Source organism: Struthio camelus, chromosome 1 (assembly GCF_040807025.1).
Source record: "Struthio camelus isolate bStrCam1 chromosome 1, bStrCam1.hap1, whole genome shotgun sequence".
Taxonomy (NCBI): domain Eukaryota; kingdom Metazoa; phylum Chordata; class Aves; order Struthioniformes; family Struthionidae; genus Struthio; species Struthio camelus.
Genome location: NC_090942.1, coordinates 59,220,685 through 59,239,397, shown reverse-complemented (window position 1 = coordinate 59,239,397; position 18,713 = coordinate 59,220,685). Strand labels below are relative to the sequence as shown.

General features: G+C 39.7%; 2 protein-coding genes across 5 annotated transcripts in view; one reads left to right on the top strand and one right to left on the bottom strand.

Moving 5' to 3' along the window:
- NCF4 (neutrophil cytosolic factor 4) overlaps nt 1-18,713 on the top strand; it is a 63,984-nt gene that overhangs the window by 9,365 nt on the left and 35,906 nt on the right. The window lies entirely within an intron of this gene.
- On the bottom strand, nt 213-9,094 carry PVALB (parvalbumin). 3 transcript variants are annotated; one of them, XM_068943141.1, is made up of 5 exons: nt 8,495-8,800; nt 6,394-6,526; nt 5,876-5,985; nt 2,182-2,269; nt 213-351 (listed from the first exon to the last, which is right to left on the bottom strand). In XM_068943141.1, the coding sequence occupies exons 1-4, from the start codon at nt 8,553-8,555 to the stop codon at nt 2,226-2,228; spliced, it is 348 nt and encodes a 115-aa protein (XP_068799242.1). In that variant the 5' UTR covers nt 8,556-8,800; the 3' UTR covers nt 213-351; nt 2,182-2,225. The 3 variants fall into 3 exon arrangements, with proteins under 3 accessions (XP_068799242.1, XP_009682616.2, XP_009682615.2); XM_009684321.2 differs by lacking the exon at nt 213-351 and adding an exon at nt 9,001-9,094 and having other exon boundaries at nt 2,018-2,269; nt 8,495-8,562; XM_009684320.2 differs by lacking the exon at nt 213-351 and adding an exon at nt 8,870-8,988 and having other exon boundaries at nt 2,019-2,269; nt 8,495-8,562.

Below are 18,713 nucleotides of genomic sequence, written 5' to 3'. Positions count from 1 at the left end.
ACTATTACTGTTGGATTAACGTACTTTATTACACATAATGTACTATACATAAATTTTCAAACTCATTAATGGCTAGGTTGACTGCTTATTTGTTATTTTTTGGTAAAGTTCTTGATACAATTTGAGATTTAATGCCATACAGAAATGCTTTAAATTATAAATCCTTGCAGGTTCAAAGAATAGAAAGAATATAAAGACTGGAATCGTACCTTCATTATATCATCATTTTAATGTCGATTTTGTGATTCCATTGATCTTATTTGTGATATTCTAATAGTTGAGATGGTAATCTTTTGTTTGTAGCACCATATGCTGTTGTAATTACACTTTTTTACCACTTGAGGTCAGCAGCTGCTGAGGAAAGGAAGACATAAACAGTTGCTTTATTGCAATTCATTTTCATTTACTTTATTTAGACTATTTAAAAATGAATACATTCTTCATATCCATACATACATTGTGCAAAACCAGAGGATTTATTTTGAATGAACAGCAGCTGCAGCAAAAAGTCTTCCTTGTGAGTTACTGTAGAGTGAAAAGCTAGCATAGCTTTAGGTGTGTTTGTTGGCTTCCCAAGTAGCGTTGGTAATCACTGTTGCAAAGAATGGTATTCTGTGCAGGCTGATGGTGACTGGATTTCAGTCTTTTATCTTTGTGTTAATGCTAAATTAGTGATACTAAATCAGAATGGAATAATTTGCTGCAAGGAATACTTTGGAATCCAAAAAAGGCAGATTTTCTTCCTTTGCAATAGTAATCAATGCTCTGTCAGGATGCGGAGAAGATGTTGCTCAAAAGTGATTTTTTTCCCCCCCCCTTTAACCTTCACTTAAACAAACGAACAAGAAAGATAGAAAGGAGTAGCTTGGTGTCAAGGTTACTGAACTGGGATTTGGACAGTAAGGGTTTAGTTCTTGGCTCTGCCATAGGCTTACTGTTGGCTTATCAGTTCTTCGGCTTGAGTCTCAGTTTCTTATGTGTAATTCAAAAAAAGGCATTCACCTTTTTTGTGAAGTTTTAGAAGAGTTATGTTTTGTCATGGGATTTTTTGATATACTGTTTTAACGGTGGGAATGTCAACAGTAGCATCACAGCTGAATTTTGGTGCTAAGTATCTAATGCCTCCTTCTCTGAAACTGATCAAGTTTCTTTTGAGAAGTCCATTGTTCTTTTCCTAGATTTTTGTTTATTGTTGCTAGTAAACATAGCCTGCATTTTAAAAGTGATTGTATTTCATCAGTTTGAGGTTATCCCCATGCATGGTTGGCACCAACTGATATTCCTGTCAAAACTTTTATCCAAAAATGTCACTGCACCAGACAAATTTAACAAATGATTAAAAACAAGGATCAATTCACTGATCACCAAAATGCAGCAGGGGAGATGTAGGTTAAGTATTTGGAAATACTTTAGAGCTATAACAGTGATTAAGTCAAAAGAACAAGCTGCCAAATGAAGTTGGGTAATTGCCATCACTAGAGATTTTCCAGGCTATGAGTATGCATCCATTTAGCAGGGATGGCTTAAAAATAACGTAGTCAATTTTGGCACAATTCAGAATTTGGACTGAATAACTTATTATGGGTATGTTTTATATCAAATGCTTTTTAAGGTAAACTCAGAAGAAATTTTAACTAGGGAAAAGCAGCAGGAGTGTCAGCAAAAACAAGTAAAACAAATTTCCTTTTCTCTTAACATGCACCAGGATGTATGAAAGAAGATACAAGTCATAGTGAGAGAGAATAAAGCCCAGATTGATGTGACCTTTATTATTTTAACAGTATCTTTCAGAACAATTACAGAGTTACAGGATTGCAGAGAACAGAGCTGGAGTATAAAATAACATAAATAAATAGAACAGGAGTCAAAGCGGTCAGCAGGAGGTGGTTGGAATTGGGCAGTGAAGGATAGATGGAAGGTTTGCATTGGTCAAAGCCTTTATGATTCAGCCACCATAGTTGCAAATTCTAGAGAAGGGAAAAATTATTTTAAAATATTAAAGAATAATATAAACAAGGAGGGAGCATATTATAATGATTAGAGTCACTGATGTAGCAGGAACATCACAATAGCAGAATAACAAAGAAATCCAAGTTAAAGGGAAAGTATGATTTAGGAAATCTTACAGTGAAGTGAAAGGATTTTTTTGAGGGTAAGGAAGAAATTCTATACGTGCCAGACCATCAAGACTGTCCACCGTTGTTCATCTGAAGAACTTGATTAGTTCACTGTTGTTCCTTTGTAAATCTCAATGGGATGAAGTCAAGAACTAGAAATTAAATTTTGTAGTGAGATAAACTTCCTTTATATTAGAGTTTGGCAAAGAGACTCATTAATGAGTCTTATAGAGTATTTGTGTTCATATATTGTAAATATATTACATTTAAACTCAATTTTATAAAGGCAAATTGACTGAAAATGACAGATTACAAAAGCAGAAGGTTGATACTCTCTCTGCTATAAAAACCTACACAGCAGTCTCGACCACATTAATGATAATGACAAAAATTCCTTTGATTTCAGAGGGCCAGGATTTTACCCTCTTGCTTTTATTACTGCTACATCCATAATACTTATATAAACATATGTATTTGCAGTTGGTGTTGCTCTGTGCTTTGGTATATAGTGTATCTTTCAGCAGGATGATAAAGCATGGGGAAGGCACATTTTGTATCTCAGTGAGTAGCTGCTTGGCATACTGCACTCTAAATACTGTATTACCCAAGGAAGTTATAATTCCTAACTCCATCTAACCTTGGAGTAGTCACCCATGAGAATACCTTGCGCAGTCGTGTGTGCCTTAGAGCATTAAAAATGACAAACTGGAGGGAATCCCAAGAAGGGCAGCAAAGATGATAAAAGGATTAGAGGATGTATAGCGAATGGTTTATGGGTTTAACATAATCAGCTGAGAGGAAAATGACAAAAAGGGGGAGTAGTCATCTGTAAAGACTTGAGTCATCTGTATTGAAGTTTGGCATAATGAGGAGTAATGTCTTGCAACCAAAAAAATATAGAAGCTATAAATTAGGCATTTGTAAGAAAATTCTGATATTCAGTTGAAAAATGCTTAGCTCAAGAAAGTGAGGTTGTTACACTACTGACTAAAATGTACTAATGAATAGCGCTTTCGGTAGATGCGTCCAGGAAACATTTTGCCAAACCCTGACAAACCAGACTGAGAAATAAAAATGCCAAAGGATTTAAATTAAATCCACATTTGTCCATCATTTTGAAAGATGCAAATCCAAATTAGGATTAGTGATGCAGCATACTTAACACAAAACATGCATCAATCCTGGACATGGTGGATGCATAAATTGAAAGTGTTGCAAACTGAATTAAAGAGATAACATTGAAGCACTTGTGTTAGGAACCAAGAGTATCCTGGGCAGAAAAGGAGAAAGGCTCTGATTGTCAAGTGGCTGTGCGAATAAATCCTACAGAGCAGAAACTCGAATCCCAAATGGGTGAAACCTTTCTAAAAGTGAAAAACAACTCTGGCTATTCTGGTAGAACATGTTGTCATACTTGCTGCAGCTTAACTGAATCCTTTTTATAACAAGTTTTATATACAGAATGTATTTGAAAAAGGTTATTCATACTTGCAGCCAAATATTTTATATTGTATATTATGATAGTGAAATTATTACTGTATTGGCAGTATATTTCAGGGGTACTTCCTGATGTCAGGCAAACTATAAAATAGCCCATCATGAATAACTGCTATACAGATGATACTTTTTTCAGTAGTTTCAATGTACATGACAGATTTAAATACTTCAAATATGTACAAAGTGAATAACTTTGTAAAACTCGTTTACTGTTTATCTTCATACAAAAGTTAGCCCAACTGCAGATGGTTTGTGGGGGCATTGTTACAAACTTTACTGATAAAAGAAAAGCTTCTAATATAAGACACATTATATTACTGCCTCTCTATTGATCATTCTTATAAATGTTTATTGCCTCTGAATCACCTATTAGTGAGATAATCCTTTTGATTGCTTGCATCCTCTTTTCCAGTTATAATTCCCCTTCCAAACTAATTTAAGTTATATCTTTCTTTGCACAGACCATAGTTTCCAATTACAAAGATTTGGGCTATTTTGGTATTTCAGATAATTTACTGGCTATCTTACATCAAAGCTCTGACTTAAAAGGAGAAGATTGTCTCATTGTGCTTAGTAATACTTACTAGCATATTCCAGCCTAATGCATACCCTGTAGCGTTTTACTGAAATGCCAAATATAATTACAGAGAACATGTTGCAGGCTAGTCGTTTCTCTTATCAGATTTTGTTTTCTACATTATCTCCTACAACAGCAGATCTATTTCAGAAACTTTGTAAACAATGATTTACACTAATTATTTTGTAAGATACGAAAGCACAACAAGGGATAAAAGAAGAAGGACTTTCAAAAGATTTTTCATTTTTATCATGACTTTTACCCATTTTGCAGCCTTCTGAGGGTTTACTGAGAAGGTATCTGATGTCAGGTTGGCTGCTGTAGGCTTACTTACCTGAATCAAGTTTTCTTCTGAAAATCTTGTCCATTAACATGCCACTAATGTTAACAGGAATAAGAAGGACCCATATAATAAAGCGTGTGAAAGTATCTCAAATAAGGACACCTTCCTAGGTTCAATAACGCTGCTAAAGTTCAGCAGGAACTTCCCTGGATGCTTCACAATTTCTCATCTGCAACTGTGATATCATCACAATTTGAGAACTTAAGAAGCTTTAGATCAGAAATAGGATCACAGTAACTGATATGCCAGTGTGCCATGAACAGGCAGTTTAGCTAGTATATCACCTGATTAATATGTCAGTGGGTGACTTGGTATGTCATTTCTTCAGTTTCTAAACTAGGAGTCAGTTAATTAACCTCATTTTGTCTCCCTTTTCTTGGAGACATTTTTATACATCCCAGAGATCAGACAACACAGAGATATGAGATTTTTAGATGCTAACCTATCATATGTCCTTTCAATAGGTGGAAACTTAGGGTAGTTTAATGATGTCTAGCTGATTTTGCACTCTGGCCACAAATGTCTGCTACTATCTCCTGCAACAGAAAGATTTAATTCGGAGATGCATCTCTTTGTGTCTTTTCCAGTGTGTTTCAGTGAAACGTTTCTCCCTTTCCCTCTTTTTTTTTTTCCTCCCTTGTATGTGTGCTAATTTAATTCATCCCAAGGGGAAACAGAAAACAACAATATCTTTTTTAGCAATGCTATGAGTGTAAAGGTTGTTCTCATAGCTCTTATATTAGTAAGAGAGTGACAAGTTTTCTTAGCTGTGAAGATCTGCATAAACACTAGCAGAAGCTGGATACATAGTTGTTATATAGAGGTTCGTTCCTTAGCAGACTGACTGTACTTTGAATTTTAAGAACTTGTTTGCTAAGTCATTCAAAGTCTTGCATTATTTTCCTATTTACCAATCAAGGAGAAATGCTGGTACTCAGCTTTGTGTTTATTAGTTTGTTTGTTTTTCCATTGGGTTATATAGTCAAGCTCGGGGTCTGCGAACTCTCAGTGCCCTGATCCTCACTCTCCTGAAATCAACAGAACAATTTAACTCGTTTAAATAGAAGTTGGATCGGGTACTTCCTCTTACGCTGTAGTGTGCCTTAAGATAAGTTTTGATTTTTGTAAACTCTGGCCCCCTCTAGTGTCGGAACTCTGCTCCTGTTTCCCATGCAGCCTTTAAGTAAGGTACGGCAAGTGTAGCAAGACTTGACATTTCATTAAGTCCAAATTGTGCCCTTCAGAAGGTCACAGCCCTCAGTGAGAGTCCAAGGTTTACTGTGTCCTTGTATGTAAGGATAACAGATTTTACTATCAAAGTTTTTTCCTTAAGTTACATACCATCAGCGCCAATTTTACCATCACCGTCCTTATCTCCTGCAGCCATAAGAGCCTTTGTTTCTTTGTCTGATAGGTCTCTGCCATCTGGGGTAAAGCCCTTCAGTACAAACCTAAAGAAAAGGCGAGGAAAAAGGGAAGGTTTGTTCAAAAGAGTTTCACTTTGTATTTATTTGTACCACTGTTTTGATATTTGAGATGGAATTTAGGGTTGATTCCAGTCCTCCGTCATTGACCTTCTTTAACATTCAGAAAGAGTGCTCCACTCAAACTTCATTTGACTGAAGAACTGTCAGTAAAGTATAGATCAGTCGTGTGTTTCAGGCATCCTGCAGTAAAAGCTGCACCTAGTTACCTCAAACACACTTTAGATTATACAATCAGCAAACAACTGATTATAGCACAAAAACACCAGTCAGAAGACTGAATTGTGTACTATTATCTACAATCTTTTATAAAAAGAAAATAGGAAATTAGATTGTTAAGGTGAGGTTATTTGAGAAGGATTTATCTTTACTTACTTTAATTCATCCTCTTCAATGAAACCACTTCTATCCTTATCAAGAATGTGGAAAACCTTCTTCACATCTTCTGGGCTCTTATTTTTCAATCCTACCATCTCGAAAAACTTCTTGTAGTTGAAAGATTCAGCAGCTATAGGAGAAGAAAATGCAGAGAACTGTTTAGAAAAATTATTGAAACATATATACATACACATACATACCTGTAGTTTTCTTCCTTATTGCTATGTGTCCTACCCTGGGAGGCAAACCATGTTCTGAAGCTTGGCTGTGGTAGGAGCTAGACGTCCACACTGTAATAGCCCATACCTCAAAGACACTAATTTAAATAAACAAATGATGAGAGAGATACTGTCTCCCTTTTGCAGATGAAGAGCTAAGCTACAGAGAAATGAAAGCACTTGCCCAAGGTCACCCAGGAAGTTTGTAACAGACTTGGGAACTAAAGTCTAACCTCCACCATCTCATTACAGTGCCTTAACTGCAATACTTTTTTTTGCTAAGTTAATGAAATGTTTTTATGCTGAAAACATTCTTCTGAAGATGAACCCTGACTGTTAGCTTACATATAATACTTCATGCTATTTCCCTCATGGGAAAAAAAAAAAAAAAAAAAAAAAAAGCTCTTGCTCGACCAGAGAGCCTAAGGTTGACAAGAACTGTTTTGGAGCACATGGATATTTCAGTTCTGTTCCGTTTTTCCTGAAGGCTTACTAGAATTCAGTATTACATTTCTACCGCTAAAGGTATGTGCAGTAGTGGTTGTAAGCTTGGACGCTGGAAGGGAGTGCTGTAGGCTGCCTGCAAGACCTTGTGAGGCACAATTACCGGGGAGAAACTAGAGCCCTTGAAACTGGAGGGGAGATAAATTAGTTTACCTGCTCCACCTCTCCTGTCCTTTAACCGCACCCGCTTTTGTCCCCACCTACGTAGGGCTGTTAACGACTCTGATGTAGATTTAGAAAGGTGTTAGCGAAACCTAGTGCGTTGACCTCCAAAACGTGCTGTGGATTTTTTTTTTTTTTTTTTTTTTTGCGATGCTTCCCCGTTCCCGACGTAGCTTTTCCTGTTCCATAAAACTAAGGAGGCTCAGTCATTCGGGATCTGCTTGACTGAGATCTGTCATTAGCTGCTGCTAATTGCATCTGCTCCGGGACTTCGAAACGGCCCTAGAACAATGGAAGCTAATGAGAGAAACAGCTGCTAGATCGAGCAGAGCAGTTTATTGATCCCTTTGATTCTCCTGCTGCTGAGTTTCTTCGGGTTGAGCTGACTTTGTGCTTTTGTCTCTTTGGGAAGGTCATCGCACAGACGAGGGAAAGAGGCTACTATCCCGGGTGGTACCACCAGCCAGGTAGTTTTAGCGGGATGGGGATGGGATTGCGCAACAGAGCATAATTTCTGACATTTCTTTGAGAGCAACCTTAATAACTAATTAAATCTCTCTTAGCATGGAAGGGGGTTTCTGTCAGTTTGGGGGTCGCGAGATAGAAGAGGGGTAGGGAATATCTGAAACCTAGAGGAGTCTATAGTGACTACTGCAGCCATTTGTCCTGCAGAAAGCTTCTGCAGTCGAGCAGTGTACTAACTTGCTTTACTCTTGCCCCCCTACTCCATCCCGAAAAGCAAAAACTACCTGGAGGTTCCCCATAGGAAGAAAGGGAAGAGCTGTTCCTTACTTCCTTGAAACGAGAAATAGGAGTTCTGCAATACTTGAAACTGGATTTCGGGAGACTGGGAAGCTGCCGCCGTCCATGGCTGACTCCCCTATCCCACATTAGGACACAACCCACCCTGGTTTGCCTAGGGCTTTGCCCCCTTTGTAAGTATCCCCTCGCTAGAAGCAGAGTCTGTCTGCAGTTACCACTTGCTTTCCTTTAAAATGAATGAGCATTTCACCTCTGTAATGTACAGGGCAACTTTGCGGAGGATGCAGCCCCGCACTTCATAATCCCATCATGCTTTCACTGCACTTCTTTACGCATCCTCGTTTGATATTTTATCTAGCTAGATCCTCTTATCTCCCCTCAGCTGAAATAAATGCACTACTGTTCTAGGCTGAGGAGAGGAAGGAGGGATGGGGGAGGGAAAAAGCACTCACCTGAAAAGGCTCCCACAGCCTTCTTGATATCCTCAGCGCTGAGCACGTCAGTCATAGCCATCCTGCAACTGTTTGAACAGGGAAGCAAGTGCGAAAAGATTAAAAAGTGCTTTCCTCATCATTTCTGCTCATATGACCAAAGCTGCAGTGCTGTGTGGGGATGGCACACCGGGAAAGGCTGGACCTGTGCCAGCTATATAGCTCTGTGTGGATGCGTGCCATGGGCTGTCGCTCTCCAGTTTGCAAAGCACCAAGCAGTCCACAGAAGCAGGCGTTCTGCTAAAGAGAGGGTGCGGGGATGTATTTGTGGGGACCAGGTTGGCGGGAGGATGCAAGTGGGGGTCAGCCTCGGAGAGACTGGAGCCTAAGCCTTACTGGAGCAGTTCCAGAGTCCGTTGTAATACCGACGGGAGAAAGTTGTGCCAAGGTCAAGCTCTTAGGTGCAGTGGAAGGACTACTGCTGCAGAGCAGATCCTTTCTGTTTAGTAAGGAAGGATCGGCTTTACCAGTTATATTCGGTGATGAGTAAGGAACTGCAGCATATGCCAAGCTTCAAGCAGCTCTTGAGGTCGGGAAGCAAATGTAGTTTTTTAACATTTGCCTTGCCGTTCAAACACTTCAAACGACTCTCCCTTCTTCCTCCTCCCTCCCCTTCACACACATTCCTTTTAGACCTCGTTTCTTTTGGGCCAGTCCATATTAAGCATCATCCTCGCTGAATTAATTAACACATCCCTGCGAATCCTACAGATCCCATTTGTAATGCACAATATGCTGCAGAATATTCCACGATATAATATGGTGAAACGAGATGTGAGGTGATAACACGCTTGTACGTAGTTCTTGTGCAGTGGTAGGGTTCTTAGCTGGGACTGGGCACTTCCTAAAATTGTCAAAAGAGCCAATAAAACATTTAGGAATTCTAATGTATTTTCTAAGTTTGTTTTCTCCAAGAAACTGTGCCCATTTTTCGCATAAAATACGGCATAGTCCAACTCATTTTCAGAGTTTGGGCAGGAGCCATTCGGGTGAGATAGCCAATATTAGGGCCCAGTAGTAGGGCAGATCTCTGCAGGAATACTGGCATCTTCAGGTGAAGAAAGGCGGGGGAGGGAAGCGCGGTGGCTGCAGGATCCCTACACCAGTATCAGCAGATGCAGTTGGATCCCGCCGCTCCTTCCCGCTGACGCAATTGCACCGTTGTCCTGAGAGAGACTGTGAGAGAGCGGCCTTAAAAAAGGAGGCGGCTGCTGAAAAACTCTATTCGCTCTTTCAGTAATTCTTCAGCGTTTCTTAAAAATATGAGCCCCCCCTCCCCCTTTTTCTTTCCCGCGGCCCAAGTTCAGCAATAGCGGGTGAGTCATTAGCCTGCCACTGAGCGCAGAAGGATGGAGGAGGAGGTGACATTGGGGGGGGATCCTTCTCTCTTTTTTTTTTTTTTTTAAAGAAAGAAAACAGCAACTCTTCGCTGTGGGAGGGACTGTCATTTTTCTCCCGTTGGAACTTTCCCCCCATGTTTCTGTATTTCCTGAGATAAGAGAGAGGCTTTGCTTTCTCCAAGGACAAACAACGGTGGCAGATACGGGAGCCGACTCCTCTCCAGTTTGAACGTGCTCTCCCCTGATCTATAGCGAAGAAGAAGCTGTGCAGCAGGATGTTTAGCCAAGACAAACTGCAGCCCCACAGCGGGGCTTTGCTCAGTCTCCGACACAGACAGCTCACGCAGCTGCTCGCCGCTGTTCCCCACAGCCTTTTCGGAAAGGGGAAGTGAGAGGGTTCAATGAAGATAGTACTCCGGTCCCGTGCTTCAACGGAGTTCAGTTTGGAGAATGACGTTGGAAAAGTACCCACTAAAGTCGCCTCCTGTAGCACAGGCTAAAACCCACCAATTTTTCGTCTGTTTTACACTCAGTTTAAATGTAGTCCCGTCGATATACAACTATTTACAAGAAAAAAATCAATGTGCCTGTTGCATAATCTTCTGTAATTAGGGTCTCCTTACTTTTTCTTAATAGGGAGAAGAGAGAAAAGTCCCTTCTTGTTTCTAGCGTTTCCAGTCACCAGTCTAACATGACATCTAATATATGACATCCATCTTCTTTCCTTCTTTGCTAAATGGAGCATCAGTGCAATTCGCAAAGGAATTAGGCCTCAGTCACCACAGTTCCTTTTCTTTCTTACAGCAAACGAGTTTGCAGACTCGTTGCTGAGGTTTACTCGCACCTCGAGTCACAGAGCCTCTTTTTATGGCCCTACAAACAGCAAGGTTCCTGATCACCAGCCAGTGAAGATGCTCTTGGTGCGGGTGACTCGTATTTCGGTGTCAGCTCCGCTCTGCTGACAAAGCAGGAGCACATTTGGAGGGCTGCCTCGCGCGTAACTCAAGCCCTGTAGCTGGCAGAGGTGATGCACAGCTTTGCCTGCTGTGCTGGCAGACGTGAATCGGGTTAAATAGCCTCAGGCCAAGCGAACCAACCAGAGGCGCGTAGTTAGCTGGTGTTTGAGGCGCATTCACTGCTCGTGCCTCAGGGGTGGGAGCCCAGGAGCTCCCTCCGCATCCTTAACGATGCATATCTTCTCCCCCCCCCCCCCCCCCCCCCGCGAACACACTTTCCCTCTTAATTGGATCTGTCAGGGCGCTAAGGCCTAAACTTGCTGTGAAAATGTAAAATGAGAAGTACCAGGAAAATAGTGCAAATGAGGCTTCAGACTAGGTGGAGTCATTTGTACGGTATAAATAACATTACCCGTAGTTTCACATCTCTGATTCAAAAGTCGAGAGGCCGTACCAATCAGTCAGAAAGCTGAAAGCAACGACATGTAGGTTTGCAAACCAGACAATTTGGATCAAAAGTGGAGAGACTGCTGAGGCCCATCTATAATCTCAGCAGTACATCCGTTTTAAGGACAGCTGGCAAACTTCTAGAAGGTTTTAGCCACCAAACTTTAGTTAAAAATGTTATTCTAATTAAAAAGGCGTTTCACGAATTAGCAGTTTCACACTCGGCCCTTCACCTTTTTCTCATCATCTTTCGGAGAAGGATGGCGTGTTTTTTTTTTTTTTAATGAATTTTTGCCAGTTTTACTGCCCAAACTCTTTGCAAAATCCATATCGTGGATTTCCAAGTTGCAAAGAAGCTTTCATGTAGATCAGCTCCCCTTTCGGCTTGCGACAGAATGATGATATTCTTACGAAGTAAACGATCAAATAAATTAAACAGAAATCAAACCACCACTGTCAAAGGCAAACGATTGAAGGAGAACGTAACGAGCAGCAAGAAACCCCCATGCCAAACATTCAAGCTGTAGTTGCAGACAAGCAGAAACCCGGGAGACCTTTGCAAAAAGGGAGACACATTTCCTGTATGTTTCTAAAGACCACACCAAGGAGAGCAACTAGGTCTCATCGCTTACCATCATCTGTGCATAAACAAGCACTTAGTTCCTGGGACAGGTTTTGTTTTGTTTTGGTTTACTATCAAGCGCTTCAGTAAATTCTGTTTACCAAATCTTTGCTCGCGGCTTTTTTTCACTTTCTCTCCTCTCCTATTTCCTTATTTCCATTTTCTCACTTTCCCCCTTTTTTCTCCTCATTCTCTCTTAATGTGTTCAGCTACATGGCCCTTTCTTCGCGTTTGAAGTCTCTGCGGGAAGCCTTTCCTCCGCGTTTTGAAGATTTGCACCTCTTTGTCTCTCTTGACTTTTATTTGTGGGAAGGGGGACGGGTCGGAGTGCTGGAAGAATCTCGCATCTACTTTTCTTCAGACGAAGGTCCGGGGTTTCTTCTGGGAGTGGGTGAATCCACGCTTGCTGTGGAAGTGTTAACATTTCTTGCTACTTACCTTTTAGATCTCTCTTAAGCACGCTGGAAAAGGTTAGATTTGGAGGCAGTTAAAGAGAGGTGGAACTCGGGGTAGGAACCCCACTTATATAATCTCTCTTGCTCTTTCTATTTTCGGTAGGTGATACCCACTCCTCATTGGTATCAGATATTCAGGGATTTTGGTGACGGTGTCACATTTATCTTTCCCTTAACTGATCAAGGAACACTATTAATAATCCTTGGCACCCACCTTCCCTTAGCTGTGAAAGCTTATTACATCGGCAAACTGACAGTCTGCTGGATGTTTTATTGATAAGGAAAAGAGCAGAGGGGTATGAATTAACAATTTGGGGGCAAATGGGTGCTTCATCCTCCATCAGATGAAGGCAGCATTGGAGAGATCTGTCACGATGAAGCAGGAGGTTCAGAAGGAAGGGAACAGGAAGATGCAACCTCCTCATCAGAGTAAGGGAAAGCAAAGGCTTACAGTTAAGGTTTGTCCTTTCATCTCTTTAGCCCTGGAAGATACTACTTGAAACAAGAGGGAACAGCACTAAGCCATATTCCTACACTTAAAGCTGCGACATTTGACTTACCTGTTGGTCTTGAAGGAAGGCAGAAACACACTTTCATACAGACAACAGTCTAGATGTGGTCATCTTTAACGCAGGTACTTAGGAAGGTGCTTCCTGCAGGCAACAGCAAACCCAGATTGTGTAATTATGTTTGTTCTTACTTAAAAGGGTATCCAAAATTGCCCGTTGGGGTCCCCACTGGGTAAGATGCTGTAGAAATCTAAAAAAAATTAAAACCTGGGCTTGCTTAGGAGAGGTGGAAGGTTGTAAACAGAGAGCTACAATACGTACAGTTGTCATAATACACTAACTGTAATCTTTTCAGTTATGAATTCTCTTTATGTCAATCTACTACAAAGTTGTTTGTTCAGGATAAAGGCACCTTTGAACATACCTTCATTTTTACTCTATCAAGCAATAGCAACAACAATAAACATGCCATTGAGACCCATTTGCCATTCTGTAATCCACTCGGGGACACTTCTCTTGATCTTTCATGTTTTTCTGGAAAGGTGGAACATTTTATAAAGGACTGTAAGTCACATTTTTCTGAAGTATATATATTAGTAAAAAATATTTTCTGTTTCAGGGCTCAGAAGGAACAGTTCTTAGGTTAAAAAGCAATCCAGACTGTAATGAAATGGTAATACACATCTGTAATACATCTGAAATTATCCTTTGGGAAAGGCAGGTGCTGCAAAAGTGAGATTTGATTTTTCTACCTTGATTAATTGATCCTAGAAAGAAAGAAAGATAATTGAGGTATAGATGGGGTAAGGATATTTAACTGTGTTTCTCTGTTGTTGGTATCATTTTGATTCCAAGTTCTGTGATAAATTCGAAATTCTCCATCAGCTTGAGGTAATTTCAAAAGTGGAAGCTTTATTGAATTAAATATGGCAAAGATTAATTCAATCAGTTCTCTGTCTTATTTATTTGCATTACATTTCCTGTGGTGGTCTTTGAATTTTCTGTGTTCTACAGTAGTAGGGGAAGCAGTATTACATTTTAGGGAGCCTCCTTTATTCCTCACTTTGACAAACACTGACTCTCTGCAGTAGCTCAGAACAGGTGAGACTATGTATTTAATTTTGTTGTGAGGTAGCTGGTGTTTATGGATCCAAATGTTTCAACCAACCAATGGGTTGCCTTTTGAGTAGTGTGATTCATAGTATGCTGTTTGCTAGATCGACTGATGTGGGGTTTGCGTTATGCTTTCACGTACTGTATAGCCTTGATGCAGTACCAAGATTAGATTCTGGTTTAGAGATACCAACATCTTGTGGTTGTTTGCTGGAGGCTCTATTCCCATTTGATAGCTGGCAGAACAGCTTTTTCCTCTTACCTTCTTTTGAAAGTTTAGGGAGGATAAGGATTTAAGACTGTCTTTTTGGCTACTGGAGTGTGACTTCATTCATGTCTGATGCACAGGAATGAGTGCATTTGTCCGCTGGTGAAAGCAGAGCGAGTGGAGGGCTAGTCATTATGATTCTCCTGTGTGATGTGAAAGCCATCCTATTAGTGGAAATCCTTTCTTATCCTTTTGCCTGGTTCCTAATAAGGCTTATTTACAAAGAAAGCAGCAGATTTATGACCTCATCAGGCAGAGAGTGAGGTCTTTGTTACTTGATGATTATTTCATTAACTAAGAGGTATTTTTTTGGTGGCAAGAGGAATACAATAAAAAGTCTGACCCTTCTAGGTCACTAGTACAAGTATGGCTGGAGCTGAAAGACATGGAGAGTTGTGGCTACATGGCATCCGATCACTGAGATTTCATCTGTGTGAAATGATAGGATTTGGGTAGGAAGTTTGTGTTACTGCACTCATTGGTAAATATATAACCACATTACTGAAACTATCATCTCAGGTTCATTTAGGAAAAGATTAGGACTGAGCTTCCCCTTTAAGTTATCTATCTGTTGTAGAGTTAATTGGTGTTCTCATCCATTTTCACTCCTTGTTCACTTTCTTGCTACACATGAACAACTGTAATCTGAGTCACAAGGTGCTCCAAGTCTGTACTAGCCAAAGTGCATGAAATATTTGATGTTAGGATCATAATATATAACTAGCCCTTTGAAAAGGAAGCCTGTCCGGCTGCTGCCTTTTGTCTAGTGTGTGTGTGTAACAAGAAACTTCAGTCTTCAGGGATGCCAGCCTGCTATCTTTCACCCACCCTGCATTTCTATACTTACTCATTTGTTAAATAAATTATATGGCTTCCTTTATTTGGAAACATACTCTAAAATGTAGCGGTTTCATTAATATGTTTCTTAGTTGCCAGTTTACATTTCTGTTATATATTTTTATCTCGTTACTTTCACATATAACTCCTTCAATTAGCCTTCTTTTTCACTGTCTCTGTGGTGTTTATGCCTTTTGTTTGGTTTTACAGTTATAATATCCTCCAGTCCTTGGTTAGCCAAGCTATACGGAGTTATTTATTTTACATCTTCCTCACGAATCAGCCTCTCTAGACCTCTAATCATTTTTTTCTTGCTTGTTTTTGATGTTCCTCCAATTTTGTTGGCATCTTAATGGTGGTGCCTAGCATAGTATAGGGTTACTTTGCTATCTGAGCTTGTAGAATATCCTAAAGTATCTGTGAGAGCCTCCAATATGTTCCTAGGATATAAGCCAAGAAAGATAAATCAGGTTGAAGTTACTGTAGTACGAGACTTTTATAGGAACTACTGTCCATCCACATTGCATTTAGATTTGGAAACAGTTCCCACAGCAATTTTAAATCTTTAAAAAATATATTTTACACCTGCAGCATATTTCAGTTAAAAACATTCTGAAGCATTTTATAGACCACATACATTATATAGGGACCCATTCATTTTCCTTTAGGGCAAAGCTCAGTGCTGGTCTCACCTATATTTAAAAGCAGGATAGACATCCTTACCAGAACATTATTTTCTTTGGTGTTTTACTGTGAATTATGAAATAAATGTTTGTTTCTTCTCCCTGCTGCTAGGGGGGCTGCTATCAAACATACCCCTTCTCACAAGGTCCTCGTTATATTGTCCTCTTCCATATTACTTCTAAAAAAACTGAAGAAATATCGTATTGCTATTCTTCTTAACTGAAATGAGCTGTCTTACAAAGAAGTGTCCCATATAACCATAAACTATACAACACTGGGATTCAAGATCCCGAAAACACTGTACCGAAAGTCTTTTGGAGTAGTAGGAGTGAATATCACTATGAATATTAGTATGAAGATGAAATGGAAATACACTAGAAGTTGGCTAGAATTTTATGGCAGACCTTTCCTGGAAAAAGTACAGCTAATAAACCTTTCCTTGCTGGTGAGCACAATTTGTATATTTTTCAAAAGATAAATTTACATAGTATAGAATGTAGCACATACCAAATTTAGCCTGCTAAACTCTTTGCCAAAGTATGTTGAGTGATACTGAGAGCTTTTGTGGCTTGGAGAGGAGAATGGGCAAATTCATGGAAGAGAGATCTACGGAGGGTTACCAAATTTGTAGGGATCACATCCAGCTTTGGAAGTTCCTGAGCTGAAGTGGTTCAGATTTGGGATGGGATTAGAAGAAAGTGTCATATATGCTTGCCTTCCCATTCCTTCTACGGCATTTTGTCTATGACCACTGTTAGAGGCAGGGTCCTGGGCTAGAGGGAATATTTCTTTGATCCAGTGTGGTAGTTCTCAATTTCTTATTTTCTTCAGTGTAGTTTATGATACCATGTGTGTGTGAAAAGTGGAAGGATCAGGTGGACAGAATGTATGTGAAAAATATGTCAGTTAAAAGAAATGCCTCACAGTTCCCACAGGGAAAAATCCTTTTTCTCCCTAATAGAAATCAGGAAATTTAATCCTTGTTTACTGTGACTATTTGCTAGTATGCTGTTCTTGAGTTCATATATGATTTCTTTAAGCTGCAAATGAGCATACTTGTCCAGGTATGTGTATATTTTACACACTAGTGTCTGAAAATGTCAGTTGCTTTGTGTATACCGATTATCATTTTCTTCTTGCCAGATGGAATATATCAGACAGAATCAGGCTATTTAGGTTCCATTACTTATTGATAGTCCATGGAATGTTTTATTTGGTTTGCCTGGGACGTCTGTATTCCTAGAATCAAAGTTTAGGGGTTCCATTTTTACATATGACTCTTCTGATGATTGACTCAAAAGCTATAAATAGCAAATGGCTGCAAGAGATACTCGAGAGACTGGAAGTAGGTCACTAATAGTTGATTACACTAGTGGGTTTTTGAGACTCTCCAGCTTGCATTGTAAATGATGTGGAAAAGCAAGTGAAACCTCTTGAGCAATATCACCCAAAGGAGATAATACAAATGAAAAACAGTGATAAGTGTTTCTGTATAAATTCCTGGTGAAAGTTCGGATCAGCTTACCAAACAAGGAAGAAGGCAGTCCTGAAAGACTAGATCTACATATCATAATACCCCCTAGCAACTCTCAAATGGATACTTACAGCAGGAAGAAAAGCTTTTAGCTCCAGTGGGAATCCCTGACACTAGGTTAAGGGAATGGAAACAGTCAGTTTTATTTACAACAGACGCTTGTGGGTATCAAACATTTGTCATATTTGCCACTCTGATGTTATTCATGCCGGGAGGGATAAGCCCATATAATTATTACCACAGGAGTTATATTCCAGGTTAAACTAGCACAACAGAAGGATGGTTTCATTACTTATTCCTATTTATACAAGGCTGTTGGTAGGAGAGGATTCACAGCATTTAGATCAGCATAAACAGCTTTTGGGGGAAATCTGACTTCAATATTAGCAGTTGGAGTCATGTGCTAACCCAAACTTTGATAGTTAGTCTTTCACAAATCTGTTTTTTTCTTAAGGTTTTATAACTTATTTCTGAGCTGTTAGTGCACAGTCAGATGGATTTAATAGTCAGAGGTTTGTAGAGGAGTCTTATGTTTCTGAGTAAACAGAGTGTAGGAAGAATTCCATAGCAGTGTTGCTGGAATGACAAGTTGGGTCTTTCCTTGTCAATATCCCAGCTGGAAAGTGCTGGCTAAGAAGGTCTGTAATTAGCATCAGAGCAGGAGCAGGTATTGTGTCAACTGTTAATTTATTGGTAATTCATTAGCTAACAAATCTTGCACTTATAGAATTGGCAAATAAGATTTGCCTTCTCAGATTCAGGTCATGATTTGAATCCAGCCAAGGAGAATATCAGTAAATAAAAGTCATTATTCTGTAGTGTTATTTCAGTCACTCTGATGAAATGAGTTGAAGGGCCCCAATCCAGTTATTAATGGGCAGATACACACAAGGCATACACTGATGGGCACTAAAAAAGACTCTCCATGGAGTCTGTGGATGGAATCAGACCTATATACTGAATTCTCCAGTGCTTTCTCTCCTTTATCTCTTTAGGTAGTGTACAAGGAGGACTGAAAGAAGGAAATCTCCACTATTGCTGCCTATACTAAACCTCTCGTAATGAGAAAGGACCCAAATTCCAGCGTTGCACGTCCAGCAGCATTGTCTTTGTCTGCATGTTTGTGATTTCCTCAGCTAAATCTCATACTGAACATTTGAATTTATCTTCTGTAACAACCAAATCCTCTGCCCTTCTAGGGAAAAAGTTTATTAAAGAGGGACTCACTGTTACCCTCCCAGGAGAAGTAAATCTTCCTTGTCATTGCCAGTGTACCGCAACTTTCATTTGCAATTCCATTTTAAACATTCCTTTCTATAATCATTTTATCATCTCATTCATAACCTTTTGTATGGGGATTTCATTTTTTCCCAGGCAATTGGGAAGAAGTTTGTTTTCATTCTAAAGATTTACAA

Excerpts from the sequence above, each read along its gene's own strand:
- PVALB (XM_009684321.2), bottom strand. The coding sequence starts at position 8,555 with ATGGCTATGACTGACGTGCTCAGCGCTGAGGATATCAAGAAGGCTGTG. Across the intron at positions 6,527-8,494 it reads GGCTGTGGGAGCCTTTTCAG|CTGCTGAATCTTTCAACTAC; the intron begins GTGAGTGCTTTT and ends CTTCTCCTATAG. Across the intron at positions 2,270-5,875 it reads TGGTAAAATTGGCGCTGATG|TTCTTGACTTCATCCCATTG; the intron begins GTATGTAACTTA and ends TTTAATTTCTAG.